Source organism: Chanodichthys erythropterus, chromosome 22 (assembly GCF_024489055.1).
Source record: "Chanodichthys erythropterus isolate Z2021 chromosome 22, ASM2448905v1, whole genome shotgun sequence".
Taxonomy (NCBI): Eukaryota; Metazoa; Chordata; class Actinopteri; order Cypriniformes; family Xenocyprididae; genus Chanodichthys; species Chanodichthys erythropterus.
The window spans coordinates 11,270,511-11,291,353 of record NC_090242.1 but is presented as its reverse complement, the minus strand read 5'-3'; the positions used below and the strand labels follow the sequence as shown (position 1 = coordinate 11,291,353).

Sequence of the window (20,843 nt, the reverse complement as noted above, 5' to 3'; positions counted from 1 at the left end):
TCCGATACTCAATAGCCTACATAAAAAAGAATAAAGAAGAGCGAAAAAACAGATCCAGGGACAGTGCTTTTCAGGTTTTTCAGGTATCTAACAGTTTTCAAATAGTAATCAAATATAAAATATCACTGCACATTATTTACTGTATAAAATAAATAAAGATTAATCGTTACTGAAGTTACAAAAACGATTCAGTCAAGAGCAGTGAGTGATTTCTTTGTTATTTGTTGATTGATTTAACATTAAATACAGGCAGCAGGAATAGAGGTTTTCCCTTTAAGACATGCACGATTCAGTACATACTGTTCCACATGCGCTGTCTTTCTCAACTAATATACGTTCACTTAAGACATAACCGACTATGTTTGCTAGGATACTCGCTAGGACGGGCATGTTGACAATTTTTGTATGAATGTGGCCGCCGAAGCGCAAGACTTGAAAGAGAACTCAGTATTTGCGCGCTGACTGAAATAAGCGTGTGCGCGCGTCGGATGAGCGCACACAAATCTTCTCACAGCGCGTGCGAGTTCTCTTTCGCGTCTTGTTCTTGAAGGTTTAAATCAGCAAGGCTTAAATGAGTTAGTTTAAACACAGATAGCAACGTGTGCTGTTCAGGTCTCACCTGCGCTCGCGCGCTATCAACAGGTGATGACGGCGTAAATGACTGGACATTAGAGCAAACGGCACTCGCAGTTAACAGTTTACAAAGAGTGACTGTTTTGTCCACGCTTTCTGATTATCGTTGTTGTAACGTTTTGTGCATCTATCGACTGAAACATACATTATCTGAACTCTGTCTGTTTTCCACGTTGCTATTTTAAACAAACCATATTAACCAATAGATGCGTCGTCATTCGAGATGGACTGCAGTGCAAGTGCAGTCCGTAAGTGGAGAACCGTATGGTTCGATTTTTTACCGAGAACCGTTGCACGCCTAATACATATATATCCGAGTCCTGATCGGGAGGTAATGTCCGATTCCGATCGAGTCTGAAACCACATGATCGGGCCCGATTTCCGATCACGTGATCGGATCTGGACATCCCTAATTTTAACCCGGAAACGGACCGTATCAATGCCATTATACCCAAGTTGCACAGCAGCCGCCGAGTGAACGCACAGAGTAGCATTACAACAACTTTCAACACATAAATGAATCTATTATGATAAAACAGCGCTGCTTTACCCCGCATACACTTGACCAGAAGAAGCAGAAGTGGGGACTGTGGTATAATAAAAGTCTAAACTCTCGAGCCATGTCTTACGCTCGTCTCTCATTAGCAATAGCTCCAGCGGCCTCGTTTTTACTCACACAGCACTTGGCCCTGCTCTGCTTCATACTACAGTAAGGTTAATAAAATGCATTATCTCAGGCTTGACCAGCCAATGCACATGAAGCAACCAGACCTTCTAATGGCAGCTGCAGTGACACAACATTAACAGTTGCCGATTGGCTCTTTTATTTAGAAGGCGGGACTTATTCGTAGTAATATCAGTGCACTGGTTTTGTATATCTAAACAAATACTGTTTTGATCACATCAATAGCGCAGGCATACAGGAGCAGTTGGGTATTGTTTCTTTATATGTCACTTACTGAGTGGTTTGAGGATGCTGGAGGAGGGATCATCTGCATTCTCTGTGTCCGATTTGTCGCTCACGTTTTCCGTCAAACGTTCCCTCTTCTCTTTGTGATTGGATCGTCGCCTGTGTCGTCGGCGCCGACGGTAACTCTTAGGCACGTGAACGCCAATGTAGACTGTGTGATGACCTACACACAGGGACAAGGCATGGTAAGATTACAAGATTACAAACAAACACACACACACACACATACACACTTACAAACACAGATACATGCATTTCAGAGTGATAGGTTAGAAATCAAAGCCTAAAAATAGACACACAGATAACCAGATGGTGTCTTTGCTTTAGTAAATAGTGTTTCTGTGTGTACATTTGTGTGCTACTGTTGAACTGTCAATGTATAATCGATTTGATGGAAGACAAAATCTGCTGACTTTTATTGCAAGGCTGTGTTAATCAGAGTTGAGATTTTTACACTATTAAAGAGGACAGACAGTGATTTGAGGCAAAAAAGCAACAGTAAGACATTAATTTTTAATGAGAGTTGGTCATTTCCAAGTTCAACTTTATACAAATAATTAGGTGCATTTCCACCGCAGGAACTTTCCCCAGGAACTAGGGACTTTGGGGTGGTACTCGGTGAGTTTCAACTGCAGGGACCAGGATGTAAATGAAGTTCCGGTTAAAGATTTCCCCCTCAGAAAGTCCCTGCTCAAGAGGTAGTACTTTTTCAAAGTTCAGGAACTTTCGGGGATGGGACTTGGGCGCTGAACATGCTGATTGGTTGAGTTCACGCAGCATTTTAATTCAACCACCATATTTAAAAGTCTGTTGCGGTGTGTGCTGTTGATTGCTACTCGAATCAACAATGGAGTTTGAAAAATATGACAGATGGACTGACGATGAAGTTGAGGCTTTATTAAAGGGGTCCTGGATTATGATTTCACTTTTTTAACTTGCTGTTTGAGCATAAACAACATCTGCAAAGTTACGACACTCAAAGTTCAATGCAAAGATATTTTCTTTTACAGAAATCACTTTTTAAGGACTAAAACAAATGGCTGGTATGGACTACAACAAGCTTCTTCCTGGGTTTGTGACATTACTAACCCTAAAATTTACATAAACCCTGCCCCCGACAACACGCAACAAAGGGGGTGAGGCCATGTTGGGCTGCTTTAGAGAAGAAGTTTCATTCTAAAAGTTGTAACTATTTCCTGATTCTCTCCATCAGTGTCGACTCCGGTTTGAACAATGTAAGGCTGAACAACATTACTGAAAATTCTCATTTTGGCTACCTGAGATTGTCCAGCACGATTAAAGCTCCACCCTCTGCTGCAAAGGGGGCCGGGAGCAGCAGCTCATTTGCATTTAAAGGGACACACACAAAAACAGGGTGTTTTTGCTCACACCCAAATAGGGGCAAATTTGACAAGCTATAATAAATTATCTGTGGGGTATTTTGAGCTGAAACTTCACAGACACATTCTGGGGACACCAGAGACTTATATTATATATTGTGAAAGGGGCATTATGGGTCCCCTTTAAGCTTGAGATATCCAGCGGGAACTAGAAAGTCGCACACAGTCCTATGTCACCAGACTAATTTGTCTAATCTTCACGGTACTTTAGACAGCAGTGGAAATGCACACAGTAACAGGTCTGGGGGAAAAAGTTCCTGGCATGAATTGTTCCGGATAATTTCGATGGAAACGTGGTTAATGTGATGTTCTCATTGATATCATTAACTTAAACTAAAACTATTACAAATCTTTTTTATTCATTGAAAAGATGCTGAAATAAAATATTAAATGAAATAAAATGTAAATGAAAAACTTTAACTTAAAAAACGAAAAGTTGCTGACTTTTTAAAATTGAAATTAAAATTCTTAGAAGTAAAATAAACTGAAATAAAAATAAATTAAGCTAAATAGAAATATTAATATAATTAATAGTAAAAAATAATATTAATATCATTCTTAATATTAATGTTAAATAACTATTTAAAATATTAAAAACTGATCTAAAACTAATAAAAATTACAAATAACAAAATTACTAAGACAAACTAAAATTTAAATAAAAAAGTAAAAAAGCTAATATTCAAAAATTAATAATACTGTAATAGTTTTTTTTTTTTTTAATAATAATACCAAAACAACATTGATGTGACCAACAGGACCACACTGAGATTCACTTTCTAATGTGTTTGCATGAGTGAAACAGGAAAAATGGCTTGATGACATCAGCTGTGAAAAAAAGTCATTTCAGAGTTACATTTTTACAGCATTTATTTTCTTTGGAAGAGCATGTACTGATCAATCATTCACAATAAGACCAGGAACGTGTAAGAAGGTAAATCAATCTCACTGCGTTTCTGTGTTGGTATGATTTTTTGAAGGAAAAAAACTGACCCGTATCTCACACTTGTTAGATTATAGATAAATGGCAACAACTTCCTGTACAGCTGATCTAGCAGGAAACAGCAAAACATCTCCAGGAAGTGGATGTAAAAACAGAAAACACACACACTTAGATGAACACACTCAAAGAACGATATAAGAACTAATCACTCATCAGTCCAGTCATCCATCAATCATGCTTCAGTCATCCTTCACTTCTTTCATTTCAGGTTTGACTTTAAACAAAGAAGTCCACCAGTCGTTATCTGATAGAGCACTGTCTGTGTCTGTGTGTGTGTGTGTGTGTGTGTGTGTGTGTGTGTGTGTGTGTGTGTGTGTGTGTGTGTGTGTGTGTGTGTGTGTATCATGTGAAAGTCCAAAGTTCAGGGACGACAAGAGAGAGTGAAACAAATATAAAAAGGGCTTAAGTGTGAACTGCTCAAGTTTGCGAATGCGTGTTTGATCTGCTTTTGATGTGGAGATATTTTTAGATGTCTAAACTTCTAATACTTTATACATCCCACAACTAAGAGAGGAATTCACTCAGAGTGAACTGTACCAAGTCAATTAAAAAACTGGGGCTGCAAATTTGAATATGGCCCACACTGTCAGTATTCTATTCATTAAAATTATATAAATTAAAATTATTCTATGATGAGCTACATTTACATGGAAAGAGTTATGACAATTTATTTTAATCCCGGAATGAATGAAAAATGGGTAAATTTACCATACAGGGTGTAATTTTTTAAACATTTTATCTATAATATAATATAATAAATATAATATAATAAATATAATATAATTAATATAATATAATATAATATAATATAATATAATATAATATAATATAATATAATATAATATAATATAATATAATAAATATAATATAATAAATATAATATAATTAATATAATATAATATAATATAATATAATATAATATAATATAATATAATATAATAAAGGGTCAATGACGTGATGGGTAATTTTTTTGTCCAAAGGTCTTAATAATACAAAAAAACAAAAACATAGATATGACATCCAAAGTATGTGAGGTAGTACAACTACATCTCTTTTATTGAATCCAAAAGGTTTTAATTATATTTTGCTACATATAAATGTATTTTAAAGATTCTGAAGTGTCAAAATGTCATTCGGTTTAACCGTCCAAAGGCCAATACAACCATTTGATTTGTGATTAAAACATCTTAAAATGTAATAAATGAATATATTTTTTATTCTGGCATGATTTTATAACATCATATATCAACATAGTGCTTAATACCATAAATGGTATTAAAATTATGTGTAGAAGTCATTTCTTTATTATGAGAAAGAATGTCCGTAAAAATGAATTTCACTGATGTCATTCGGAGTAACAGATATAAAGGGACCATTTTGGATCAAGTCATGCGGTCAATATCATGTGACAGGATGTGACATCATTCAGACACCTACAAAGGACCACATGGTCATGAAGCAAAGTAACTAACTCTCTCTTCATGTTTTCACTTGCTCATACGCATGTCCCAAAACATCAGGTCATTCGGTACAACCACTATAAAACATGGAAAATGTTGTAATATTTTAAAAACTTGTACTAAATATAAAATGTTGATTGTCCTTTTACTGGCTAGCTAGATATCAGCCTGTGGCATTGTTAAAAAATATCGTCATTTAGTATAACCACATGTCATTCGGCAAAACTGAAATTTTGGTTTTTGGACTTTTTTGGTGACAAATTTTGTCCATCTTGTAAAAAATGACAAAAAAAAAAAAAAAAAAAGTGTTAAATGATTATAAAAACCACATAATCTCATTGTTAACACTTGATAAAACTTCTTAATTAATTATATCTCCATTATATTTTTTTACACTTTTAAAAACCTTATCCGTCAATGACCCGTATAAGGCATGTGAATAAGATGAAGGGGTTTGCACTGAAATATAGTGTGCTAAAGTGATGCCCATTTAGTCAATTCCAGTGTGGAAACAGATTCTGTGTGTGTGTGTGTGTGTGTGTGTGTGTGTGTGTGTGTGTGTGTGTGTGTGTGTGTGTGTGTGTGTGTGTGTGTGTGTGTGTGTGTGTGTGTGTGTGTGTGTGTGTGTGTGGATTAAGATAGTAGTAAACATCTTCACGTGTAGAGCTTTGTTTTGTTACATCTGCAGCGCTCATAATCCTCTCCTGCCCTTGAACACAAATTATAACCAAGAATAAAAACAAAACAAAACAGCTGGTAGTCGAAAGAGAGTAAAACAGGAATGAGTGAAAGTGAACGTGAAACTCAATCCACAGCACCTAAGAGTCTTAGGGATCTGCGGTCGTCACTGAGACACAGGAGATCGTGTATCCCACAATATATTTAAGTGCAAGAACATGTGTGTGTGTGAGTGTGTGTTTCGTACCCTCGACCTCCTCTTCACACACGTTTTTGATGTAGGACGCTCCCCTGTCCACTATGGCTTCATCCTCCATTCTAAAACAGAAAAAAACAGAGAGGGAAAGTCAAATACAAAAACTATAACCCAGACTTTATCAAGAAAAAGTAAACACGTTTAATCTCGCCTTGCACGCGGACATTTCTCAGAACAGCGTTTCTTCTGAAGGAGATCAGTGATTTGTGTTTTAACCTTTCTTTTTTACATTTACTTGTTTATCAGGCGTGTAAACCTGAACCAGTCTGGTTTCAATTCAAGTCATCACATGCCTTGCCCTGAGGATTGGATGAACTGGACGACTTGAGGGTAAACTCTTATGACTTGAAACAATTAGAAACCATATAAAATAACAAAGTAATTTAGCAACCACATAGCAACGCCCTAACAACCACCCACAATATCCCATTATGGTGGTGAAAATTTTGCATGCATGGATAAAAACACTGCTTACATTTTCTTAATAAAAAATCTGTATAAAAACAGTTACTTTTCAACACCAACGCCATCATTTGTATCACTGAGTATGAAGTGATGAGGAAGCCTTCGTAGTTGAAATTCAGATATGGTAATGGCCATTTCATTTCACAACAGGCTAGGCCATCTGACTTTATCTGACCAATCAGAGCAGAGTAGACCAATCACAACAGGCTGGGCCATCCAGTGTTGCCAAGTCCACATATTCCAGCGGAATTTGGCTACTTTTACACTGTTGCCATGGGTTATTTTTCATGTCCGCGGATTGAAGCGACCCCAAATAACATGATATTTAGCCCCTGGGATGCGAATTTATCAGGGGAACCCCGCCAAATACACAGATTTTATCCCTCGGAACGTGATTTTTACTGCTGGACCCCCCATGAAACGCGATTGGGCTAGTTTTGAGAAGCAATTGAGCGGGTTCTGTTATGAAAACCTGGCAACCCTGGGGCCATCTGACCAATCAGAGCAATTTCAGACACTTTGAGAAAAGAGGTGATGCTACAATGCATATTGTGAGAAAATGGAAGTGTTTTTTGAACTTAAATGCATGTAAACCTGTTGTAGGAAACCTACAAAACAAAATTAGGAACCTTTTAAAGTACCATAATAGGGACACTTTAAAAAAAAACATCTTTCTGCCTCCAAAATATTTGAATGGTAGTGTGTATCATTTACGCTGGACATTTACTTCACAAAAGAGCTAGCGAGAACAACTGTGTTTTATTACATATTCTCCCTTCTTTTTTTGTCATTTTAGACTCTTTTATCCATGAGGTCAGTGGTGCTGGTTTCACAGCTTGTCTCTGCTTTATCTCTGTCTCTATGCATATATATCTCTTTATTTCTTACACTCTATTATACAATCATTACAGTGAAGCATGCATTATCCATCCTCAGTTACGGAGAATTTCACAGTATAGATCTCATTTATCCCTCCGGTCATTCTTAAGTTCATTTCCTGTGGTCTTTAGAATGACGAACGAAGGCCAGGTGGTCATGTAACCTGGTTAGATGAGCTATGTTATCTTGTGATTAATATACGTTAAACATGAGCCGAATGTACTGTAATCTCTCTGTTTATAATAACCCCTCACACACCATGAGGAGCCAGACTGCCACACGAACATAAACCGTTGGATCAGCATTTGACAATCGGATTTCTGGCAGCGCATCAACTCTCTGCATCTGATTTCAAACTAAATAAAGTTTATTCATCTCTAGTGGAACACAAACGGGAAATAGTACTTGAAATGTGTTTAACAGATGTAATAAGTTGAGCCAATCTCACAAAACCAGCAAAAAACGTTCCTGGTCATATTTCACACCAAAAAGAAACAATTAAGATACTGCGCATATATACATATAAATAGTGCTTAAAAAATTAAGTGCTTAAAATAAAAATAATAATAAAATAGTGCTTAAATTAGTATTTTTTTTGCATTGTGATATATTTAAGAATAATTTTTCCTCATAACTGTGATGTAAAAAACAAGAAATGCTTAATATAAGTTAGACACAAATATATACACACACGTATTTGCACATTATATATATACACACACACATACATATATACAATTTTATATATATATATATATATATATATATATATATATATATATATATATATATATATATATATATATATATATATATTTAATAATATATAATTTATCATTAAATTATATATATATATATATATATAAAACACAGACACACACATTTATATATTCTGTGATTTTTAATTTAAATATAACTAATATAAATTAGACATATATATATATATATATATATACACACACATATACATAATTAATAAATTATAAATTATATATAATAGTGATAAATTTACATAATATTTATTGTATTGCCTTTAGTTTTTTAAATTTATATCAGGATAAATTAATTTCTGAAAAAAGAAAAATACAAAACTCACAATTATTATGAAGTGAAATTTGGGTAAAAAAATATATATAATTAATTATATTTATTTTAATTATATATATCTAATTATAATTAATGTATTATATAAATATATATATATATATATATATATATATATATATATATATATATATATATATATATATATATATATATATATATATATATATATATATATATATATATATATATATATATATATATATATATGTGTGTGTGTGTGTGTGTGAAAAATGTATTTTGTATAATATATATATATATGTATTCTGTATTAATTGTTCATGTGTATCATATATATATATTATATGTGTATATGTATATGTGTATATGTGTATGTGTATATATACACACACACACAGCCTACATATACATTTATATATACATATATATACACACATACACATTATATATACACTAATATATATACACTAATATATATATATATAAATAAATATATATATATATATATATATATATATATATATATATATATATATATATATATATATATAAGAATAAATAATATTATAAGTGTTTTATGCTGATATAAATCTCTTTTATGCTGATAAAAATTTGTGATAAAAATTTATGTCATTTTTACATACTATACTGTATTTTTTATGTAAGGTAATGTACTATATGAGAATCACATTCAGCATAATGAAAAATGGCAAGACACAAAAGCATCTAAAACATCCGGATGATGTAAAATATATAAAAGTGCTTAACTGTCCCAATAAAAAAAAAAAAAAAGGTCTCATGGTCTTTATGAAACTTCTTTGGAAAGAAATGACAGTACAACTACAAACTACAACCAAAAAATCTGTTATCTAATGAGAGACTGATCTCATGTGTGTGTGCACACACTCAAACACAATAAAGGATTTGTTTATTACAGTTTATGATAAGGAAAATCATGAGACCCGGGTAGAGGAATGTCATGAAGCTAAAGTAAACACAAGCAATAAAGGTGTGTGACTGACTGACGCACGAGCTCCCAGCAGCCCTCGCACCATGTTTACCAATTCAGAGGTGGGACTAATTACACAATCGTACACCAGCGACACTGGCATTTACACTGATAGCGACAAGGAACACTTTCTCCTGCCATGTGACCTCAGAAGCTGTTGTGGTTTCACAGAAGTGATCAATTAAACAGGCAACAAGGTGTTGTCCTGACAGCTGCGGAGTCTATAAGACACAAACCCTTTCCTGGGGTCAAAGCCAAAAGTCATGTTAAATCTGACACCTGAAGCGGGAAGTGGTTTATTAGGTGCTTGAGATAGGTCTTTGAGTTAAAGTTGAGTTGTGACATGTCTATTAAGTTTAGTATTAGTTTAGATACTACACTAAATACACAACAACAAGCACAGTTTGGCTCTCATAGCCAAGAAAGTAAGAGTGAAAAAACTAAAGAAAAGCAACATCACTGTGTAAGTGGGATTTCAACAGAGCTTTTAATAAGACCTTCTGATCTTTAAATCCTTCTCATATGCTCTAATTACTCAAATGTAACAGCTTCTGTGGGAACAGAATTTTTTTTTTTTTTTTTTTTCAGTTTAATCCGGTTTAAACTACTTGCCACTTTGGTTTTTGTTGTTTACAATTAACTTTATGATCCAAGCAAACAAGTCATTTCAAAAGTAACAGGATTGTTTGTCAGATATGCAGCTATTGCTTAAGTCCAGTATTCATATTTAGCTTTTAGCATTTAGCATGAGACCGGCTGGTAGGAACTGCAATGAGCTTCTTCCCAGGTTGGTGACATCACAAACCCCAAAATTTACATAAACCTGCCCCCGAGAACATGCATCAGAGGGGGTGGGGCCATGTTGGGCTGCTTTAGAGAAGAGGAAAAGTTGTTGTACGCCAGACTGCTTCACAAACGAGGGTCAATTCAACACTGGAATTGCACAAAACATTAACATGATGCACATGCTAGTGGATGAGTTGAATCAACTCCACAGCAACTACATAAATTTATCCATGAACCATTCAGAAACGTCCAGTTTCATTCTAAAAGTTGTAACTTCTTCCTGAGTCTCTCCATCAGTGTCGACTCTGGTTTGAACAATGTAAGGCTGAACACCGTTACTGACAATCCTCATTTTGGCTGCTTGAGATTCTCCAGCTTTGTTGTTGTTGAGCTGTTTAAGCTCCGCCTTCTTCTGGAAAGGGGGCCGGGAGCAGCAGCTCATTTGCATTTAAAGGGACACACACAAAAATGGCGTTTTTTTTGCTCACACTTTAATGAATTTTTAAAGGTTCTCTATGTAATAATGACAACCAGTGTTCAAAATAGGTACTGCAGTCCAAATTCAAAATATTGTTTAGCCTGCCTCCCCCCCTCGTTCAAAGACGCGGTTGCCAGCAACAATATGTAGCACAATTCACAATGAAAGCTGAGGAGACTTGCACACTGTAAGCTGATGAGTTGATTTATCTGTTTTAATATGCTGTTGTTCATAGAGATATTTAGATGGATTCAGAGGCTTTTAGGTCAGGTAGAATCTGTGATGTAGAATATGTAGAATCTTGGTGTGAAATATGACCAGTTTGTTTGCTGGTTTCCATGGCTACAATATGCTGTGTTTTCCGCCAACTGGCAACCTGTGATGTCGAAATACTATTGGATAAACTGGCAGCACATGTTTCACACAGACCAAAACAAAAACAGACATTCCGACATGGAACGCATATTTTCAAAGTAGAATATTTGGCTGTAGCATTGTTTTTCTGAGAAACAAGTATGTGAACTCAGCATGTTTTGTAAATATCGGCAAACATATTGGGGTATTTTTATGCTTTATTAAAGTAAAAATCTTACATAGAGCCCCTTTAACTTTTAAAGGACACATTCAATTTATCAAAAGTGACAGTAAAGACATTTATATTACAAAAGACTTTCTTCTTTCAGACAAATACAATCAGAGTTATATTAATAATCACCCTGATACTCCTAAGCTTTAAAAATGGCAGTGAACGGAAATCACCTGTTTGAAATTCAAAAAAGTTCATCCATCCATCCATCATAAACGTACTCCACACAACCTTCCGTATTCAACTTATGAAAAAAGCATAACTGACGAAATGCCAGTGATGCTTTCTTCTTAAGTTGAATAGGGAAAGCGTAGGACGTAGTGTAAGCATTTTGAACAGCGAGAGGCGTTCCACTTTCTTCGTAAGTTGAATATGGAAGCCAGTCTGTTGGAAGCTAGTTATTTCACTTTGTAATGTGTTAAACATGGATTTTTTTTTTTTTTTTTTTAACACAAATGCATCGCTTCACTTCAGAAGGCCTTTATTAACCCCCCGGAGCCGTGTGGAATAAGTTTATGATGGATGGATGCACTTTTTTGAATTTCAAACAGGTGGTTTCTGTGCACGGCCATTATAAAGCTTAGGAGCATCAGGGTGATTATTTATATAACTCCGATTGTATACGTCTGAAAGAAGAAAGTCATATACACCTAAGATGGCTTGAGGGTGAGTAAAGCTTGGGGTAATTTTCATTTTAAAGTGAACTAATCCTTTAAATGTTTGAATGGTAATGTATATAAGCTAATATGTTATTTTCTTCAAAATATCTGATTTTTGGTTCCACAGAAGAAAAAAGTCATACAGTTTTGGACTGACTTGAGTGTGCATAAATGATGTTCATTTTGGGTGAACAATCCCTTTAAGGTGCCAATGAAACATGGACTCAAGTGGTTGAGGAATAATCCTCTGCCATGTCCAGCCAGCAGCCATTGATTGGTCATATAACATCTTAGCAATTAGTTTAGATTAGCCAGTGTGTAAAGCTAGAGTTTAATGCAGCGTCTGTTTGAGGCATTTGGAGTAGCAGATGGTGGGACAGTCAGGCCGAATGGTGTAGATTTCTTTAAATCCCAAGCAGCTAGAGCCAGTTAATCATTCCGACTGACAGGACTAACAGCGGAGGCAGGAACAGAGAGGAGAAGACAAGAAGAGGAGAAAGACCAAAACAGCGCCTGAGACTTTTGGTGGCCAGAACTGATCCATACAATCAATAGTATCATCCTAAATTAATCAAACAAGTGCAGACTGATGTTTCTTAAGAAGCAAATCAACATATTAGAATGATTTCTGAAGGATCATGTGACACTGAAAATTCAGCTTTGATCACAGGAATAAATTACATTTTAACATATATTAAAATAAAAAACAGTTGTTTTAAATTGCAATAATTTTGCTGTACTTTTGATCAAGATTGCCAGATTAATATAATCAAATTTTTGTTTTGAGACGCTTAGTAGCAAGTAAACTTTCCACTTTGTTTTCTGTGCCAATAATTTGGGAAAACAAATATTAATATATGGGAAATAATTTGCATTTATTACTTTGGACAGATTATTTCATTTGTTACATTAATTATTAATCTTTGTTAATGTTAGTTAATAAAAATAAAATATGCCTGTTAGCTCAGGTCCATGAAATAATATTAACAGGTACAAGTTTTGATTTTAATAATGCATTAAATGTTAAAATTAACATTAACTAAGATTTATAAATGCTTTAGAAGTATCTTTCATTATTAATTCATATTTACTAATGCAGTTAAATTAAACCTGTGCAACGATCAGGTTCTGGAAGTAAAACTTAACATTAATTTTCTCCATAGACTTTTTAACGGTACCTTATAAACCTTTACAGACAGCCCCACTGTGAGCTACAAGGTTGTTAATCGATAGCATTTGCTTCTGTTGAAGCCATCAGCCCACGTTAACAGTGTTTAACAGTGGAATTCCTGGTGAAAAACTACATTACCCATAATTCTGTACAAAAATTCCACCAATCAGAGAGACGAAACAGCAAATCATGACAAAATATCTTATTAGCTCCGTCAACTCTCATAAAGTCGTTCTCCCTTACGCTCTCAAATTACTTAAATGTGTATCTATCCATATTTTGCAATAAGGCAAAAATATATGTTTATATATACTTTTTTGTAGAGTTATAATTCACCTCGTAGTTGGTCGGTTTGGTTCATGGCTTATAATGCTTTAAACTACGACTTTTTTGAAATCCCTATGGGAGAAGTGAATGGAAAAAACACTTGCGGTACCAACGCCTCTGAAAAAGTGGATGAGAACTAATGCACTTTTTTTTTTTGTAAAGTGTTTCCAGAAAAACAAACTGTGGTTGGTCACTTTACATATCAATAAAATGGTCTCTTCCTGTCTAAACGGGCAGTTTTTGACCAAAACCTCAACGTGACTAGATGACTACCACTAATAACCATAAACCAGCCTGGACTGACATAGAAATTCACCTTCATTGAACACTCATTCAGCAGATCAGGGTGTGTTGAGAGTCTGTGTCTGTCCTTTCCACTTTTCTCCTGTCATCTACACCTATTTTCCTCATTCCATGTGTAATCTCTCTTCCCATCAGTCCTATACAGCCATTCTTTCCTTTTTGTACAAGGCTTCCTTTGTTTTCTACAGAACTTTTTCTCTCTTCTGTCTCTACCTCAAATTATGTTCTCTTCCTAGCATTTTTCTGTCTGTTTCTGTTCCTCTTTTTAGTCTACATCTCCTGCACACTGACAGACGAGATCAGGATGCAAGGATCCGGAATTAAACCCTGTCTTTAACAACTTACACAACATGGTAGTCCATACATTACACATAAAGGCTTTAAATAAAGTATAAATAAAATTTCTATATGTTTCACATGCATATCAAACATTTCTTTAAAATATTAAGAAATAAAGTTTAGATTTTTTTGCAAAATCATTTTAAATACATTTTTTATATATTATATATATATATATATATATATATATATAAAAAACACATTTAGAAATAAAATTCTTGAATCATTTTAACATAATAAACATAAATTTCTTTAAAAATGATTTAAGCGCTACAATTTAATTCTAAACGTGGCTAAAATTTATGGCCGAAAGAAATAATCTCTTATATAGTCTCGTCTGATACATAATTTGGTTGATTCTGCAGTGTAAAACATCACAGACGTCAATCTCTTTCTGTCACAATACAGTGGCATGATGGCAAATTTAATTTAGAAACTAGGTCAACACTTGTTTAGCATAATGAAATAATGTATGTTAAATGTTATGAATGATTATACAGTGTTACTGAAGATTATACAGCAATTATTATGCAGAGGATTTGAAGCATTTGTATATTAAAGGGTTAGTTCACCCAAAAATGAGAATTCTGTCATTAATTACTCACCCTCATGTCATTCCACACCCGTAAGACCTTAAGATATTTTAAACACTTATAACGTAACGAAGCCTCCTTTACTGAAATCATGTGACTTTGGCAGTTTGATACACGCTCTGAACCACTGATTCAAAATAAAAGATTTGTAAAGCTTCATGAAGCAGTGTTTTGAAATCGACCATCACTAGATATTGATGAATAAAGTCGTTATTTTGTTTTTTGGCACACAAAAAATATTCTCGTCGCTTCATGACATTAAGGTTGAACCACTGTAGTCACCTGAACTGTTTTAAATCTGTCTTTAGTAGCTTTCTGAAAGTGTTAATTATCTTGCTGGCAATGCAGGCCTCACTGAGCCATTGGATTTCATGAAAAATATCTTAATTTGTGTTCTGAAGATGAACAAAGGTCTTACAGGTGTGGAACGACATGAGGGTGAGTAATAAATGACAGAAATTTCATTTTTGGGTGAACTAACCCTTTAAGGGGTCATAAAAGTATGACAATCCCTTATCTAACAGATAAAAGAAACAATAAAATGCTTTTACAATAATTTTGTCATCTTGCACAGAAACTCTGGAATAATCTTGCTCTCTCAGATATTTCACCTGTTCGAAAAAATGACACCGGTGCATACATACTGTAAATGACTTGCCAGACGCGAAAGCTTGACAGGCGTAGCAACAGTAACTAAAGGCGGCGGGGCTTAGCGAAGGGTCCATTCAGCACACTTCAGCACATGTCACTGACATCAATCAGTGAATATTTGTGAAACAAGCCTAAACACAACAGTAACCACAGCAGTCAAACAAGTTAGTGATATGAACTTCCAAATGCCAAAACACATGTCGGGAAGAGACAGCTGGAGCCCAACAAGCTCCCAAATTTAACTGGCAAAGAGGAGAAACACAGGGCTGATTTTAGGACAGGAACTAATCCAACACAAAGCAAGACAATCAGGGGTTAAACAAAATGACAAGCCATTGATTTAAAGTCAACATGAAACAGCATTCACAACATTTTGTACTTCCATAATGCAATATATTTTCCATGTGAAACAGTATGTATTATGAGAGAAAAATGAGATTTGATTTTATTAGGAACTGATTGGCTGGTGTAAACTGAGCTCTGCGTCTACCTCCAGAACTTCAAGTTCACATTTGAAATCAGTGCTGAGCTCACGATACATAAATCCTATTTCAGAACACATGGTGTATCACTATAGAAACCCAGCAGGTTCAGGGCCACTTCTGTCCGTCACTCACAGGCGAGAGATGACCTCACTCTCAAGGAGAAAAAGAGATATAAAGGAGTCAAGGCGTGCATATCTGGGCAGAGACTAAAGGACATTCCATTGTGACTCTGCATTTTCCACTTATCTTCCTATGAAACTTCCTCTCACAATACCTGCACAGGTGACACAAAGCACCAGGAAGATGGTCAGATTGAAGTCTGCGTGCTTTCAGACAGTCAGTGGAAGGGAAAGAGCCGTCACATAGATCAACAGGTGACAACTAGCACTTATGCAATGCTCTCGTACACACACAGACAGATAAGCCTGTGTGAGTCCAGGTGAGGAATGAGGAAAAATTACATATTTTTTCTATGAAATCCCCGCTATCTTACTTAGGTGTGGTGGGATTTAGATTCTGAAAAACAGATTCAAAATAGCACTAATTTCAAGTACCATGTGTCATCAAGGATTTTAACCAGTGTTGTTATCTTTAACTAAAATTACAACTAGTAAAAATTTTTAAAATAAGCCGAAATAACAAATATAACTATTGCCTTGGCAACTAACTGAAATAAATAAGTTTAAGTACTAAAGTTGGAAATAAAGTTTAATTACAAAAGCTGAATTACTAAAATTACTGAAACTAAACCTGAAATAAAAATAAAGATAAAAAAAATAAAAATAAAAATGACAAGTGTGCATAACAAAATTACTAAAATTTAAATGAAGATATTATTAGTAAATACAATGGAAGCTTTGATTCCGCCACTAAAAAAAAAAAATTAAAAAAGGTAATTGCAACTTTTTCTCTCACAATTCTGACTTTTTTTTTCTCAGAATTGCAAGATTTAAACAACTGCGAGTTATAAAGTCAGGATTGAGAGATATAAAGTCGCAATTGTCTTTTTTCCTCGCAATTGTGACTTTATAACTTGCAATTCTGACTTTATATCACACAATTCTGACTTATAAACTCACAATTTTGAGTCAAAGTCAGAATTGAGTGATATAAAGTCAGAATTGCAAGATATAAATCACAATTGTGAGTTTATATCTCTCAATTCTGAGAAAAAAAAATCATAATTGTGAGATAAAAAGGCACAATTACCTTTTTTATTTTTTATTCAGTGGTGGAAACAAGCTTCCATACTATAATAGTATACAAATAGTACTAAAATGTTTAGACATGGTTATACCATGGTATTCTTCAAAGTAACAGTTTTTTTTTTTTGACATGTACCATGATAATACCATGATTTTATACATATACCATGGTATTCTTTGAGTACCACATCAATACCATAGTATATGGTATCACATGGTATTACTATGGTACTTTAAAACACACCATGATACTCAAAAAAACCTGGTACTACTTTGGTGCAAATGGTACTACTAAATGTCTAAAAACAAGTACCTGTTTGAAAGTTATGTACACATCAAAGTACTATGGTATTACCATTTTTGTGAGTATGATACCATGGTTATACTGCATTTAAATACCACACTATATGAATATGGTATTCATGCAGTACCATAGTATATACTAAACTACCATCACAGTACTTTTTGTAAGTGTTAATTTCCCAGCAAGTTAGTGCCTCTTAAAGTGTAAAAATCAAACTGTCTTTAGCACTGCATAAGAAACCAGACACCACATGATCTATCCACTCACATCTGAAGAGCCGTATTGGTAAAAAATGTGATCTCTACAGGCAGCTGGCTCTTTTTTTATGACAGCACAAGTTTCACAGAACTAAAAAGAGAACAAATCCCGTTTGCAGCTTGCATTATATCTAGCCACCAGATTCTGGAACGCTAAGCGACGCACACATTGCTCCTGGACGCTAAGGACCTAATTGGTTTTGACAGGAGCTTCTTGGAAAAAGATTACTCTGACCGCTCAAGCCGCGGCTTCAGAGAACCTGTAAAGAGGGCGACTTAAAGCAGCGCGACTTGGCAGTGGAATGAACAGAATGAACTACATCATACATCATGTGTTGCCGGTGGAACCCCCTGTTAATGGCCTCTGGAAGCCCTATGAGATATTTCATTCATGAAGGCTCTTCAGTGGTTCTTGGGTTCAGCAGAGTTAAACATTCATCTGGCATCTGTGGTTCCTTTAAGAACATTTAACATCCATGGAATCTTTCAATTGCAAAAAAAGGTTCTTTAGATTGTTACAATGTTCTTCACACTATGAAAAAATTGTTCAAGAACTGTTCATTAAAAGGTTAATCACTGTGAAAACTCACTTTTTGAACCTTTATACTTAAGAGTTGATTCTTCAGACAGCCAAAAGGTTCTTGATGTTCCATTAGGTTCTTAATAAAGAATCATTCTGCCTATCTAGGAGTCTTGAATTTTTTTGGAAAGCCTTTGTTGGTTCTTCAGATCAGCATATTGATTTCAGGGCTCTAAATTACAAGTACATAGATGTTTTTCTAAAGATGTGAAGAAGAAAAATATATTGTATCCTAAAAGGTTCCCTGATGGAATACACTTTTGGTTGTTGTTGATTAAGAACAATTTTTGGCTCTCTGGTTCTGAAGCACCAGTTCACAGATGGTTTTTAAAGAACTGAGGGATAAAAAGTTCATTCTAGAACCTCTAAAGATTCTCTTACACTCTAAAATAATAAACGGTTCCATTATGGTAATTCCGCACATGCCACAACCTTTCAGTGAACAGTTCTAAAAAAGAACCATTTTTGAAGAACATTCTAAAAATTCTAAAGAGCTTTTTCCACTATAAAGAACCCCTTGTGCATTGAAAAGATTCTATGGATGTTAAAGATTCTTCATAGAACCACTGATGCCAATTTAATAGAACAAAGCTTAATTTAAAAAGTTTTCATTCGTGGTTCTTCTTAGAACCTGTAGTGCAAGAAACCATGATGCTGTCTGAACATTTAGGATGTTCATGAGCTGTCAAACATATGCAAATGGCCATTTTAATGTGTTTAATAGATAACTTCGGTCGCTGAAATTTGAAGCCCTAACCGCACATACTCAGAGCAGATCTGTTGCTCTGTCCTGAAGGATACTGTTACACCTTTACTTTTTGGTGAAGAAGCAGGACAGATCCAGGGTGGGAGGGCTGTTACTCAACCCACTCATAGAAACAGAACTGATCTCGACTGAACTCTGAGGAAGATTACATGCAAATAAAAGTACTCACTTGTTTTTGTCGCTCATGTTGCCTGTGGCAGAGACCCTCTTTCTTCCCCTTACGCTGAGTTAAAGTGCGTCCGGGCTTCAGAAAGACTTTCAAAATACGCGCAAGTGCGAATTCGCTCCAAGTTCAGCGTGTCTGGATGCGTAAAAGCAGGAACACATTCAGAGACTCACTTCTGTTTATCTGGAGCAGAGATATTTCACTGCTGCTTCTACTAACTACAATAAATTCAGTCACCCCAGCAGTCATAACGCAACAGGCTCGCGAACTCTCTCTGTCCCGTCGGATAACGCTCCACGTTGCGCGTAAACCTGCTCGAGTCGCGTCGCGCTCGTCTCGAGTCTTGTTCCATATTTAAAGATCTCGCCCTCCTCCAGCGTGACGCAGCAGTGGGAGGATGAGACACGAGAGGTCATGCATGTGAGATGCAACAGTGAATACCTGCATCCTCACAGCAACACTGAACACACGAGTGGACAGCCTGAACTCAGCTGAAAAATACTGAACTTTAGAGTCATTCGGGGTTTCTGCAATTTATACATCATATATACATTAAATACGCTACTAGAGTTCGAAAAAAAAAAAAAAAAAATCTTATATATATATATATATATATATATCTGTGTGTGTGATGAACATGTATATATACACATTATCATTATATATAATATATATATATATATATATATATATATATATATATATATATATATATATATATATATATATGATAATGTGTGTGTGTATATATATATATACACACACACACACACACACGTGTTCATCATTATCAGATAGATAGATAATGTTCAGGATCGTCAATTTCACTATGTATAATGTGCCAAAAGAATACATTAAAATAATACATAATTATTTTTTTATATATAAAAAGTTATAATATAATAGTTAAAATAGTTATTAAATAGTAATACAACCCAAGGTTTAATGTCGGAAATGTTCAGTAAATCAATACTCAGTATTATGACTCAAGTATGCTAATTAAATGAATACATATTACTATAATATAGAATTATTTTTACATAATATAACCATATATTAGATACACTGTCTCCAAAGATGGCTTGAGAAGTCATGTGAAGTATACCATGCTAGTATACTATAGTATACCAACATAGTACACTATGTTATACACAAGTAACTACTTTTCCTTGAATGATTACATTTGTATAACCATGAAACCCCTAAAAAGTAAATGCGATTCCTAAACACCTGATACTAGCAAATATTTGGTATTGTAGACTCATTCAACATTTAGTAGAATGTCCTAAAACATTCAGTAAAACTCCAGGAATGACAACTAGTTCATATTTCATGATTATGCTGTTGGTAAGAAAAAGTTGTTTTGCACT

The 20,843-nt window shown here is 34.6% G+C and overlaps 1 protein-coding gene across 3 annotated transcripts in view; it reads right to left on the bottom strand.

Moving 5' to 3' along the window:
• slc4a4b (solute carrier family 4 member 4b) overlaps nt 1-19,831 on the bottom strand; it is a 58,589-nt gene extending 38,758 nt beyond the window's left edge. Inside the window, exons 1-3 of one of the 3 annotated variants that reach the window (XM_067376410.1) lie at nt 19,477-19,831; nt 6,391-6,461; nt 1,593-1,766 (exon numbers count right to left, since the gene is read on the bottom strand). In XM_067376410.1, the coding sequence (XP_067232511.1) occupies nt 1,593-1,766; nt 6,391-6,461; nt 19,477-19,493 (262 nt within the window). In that variant the 5' untranslated portion in view covers nt 19,494-19,831. Of the gene's footprint in view, nt 1-1,592; nt 1,767-6,390; nt 6,462-15,703; nt 15,809-19,476 lie in introns of those variants that run through there. The other 2 variants (XM_067376409.1, XM_067376411.1) reach the window with 2 other exon arrangements.
• Between the last annotated feature and the right edge of the window lie 1,012 nt (nt 19,832-20,843).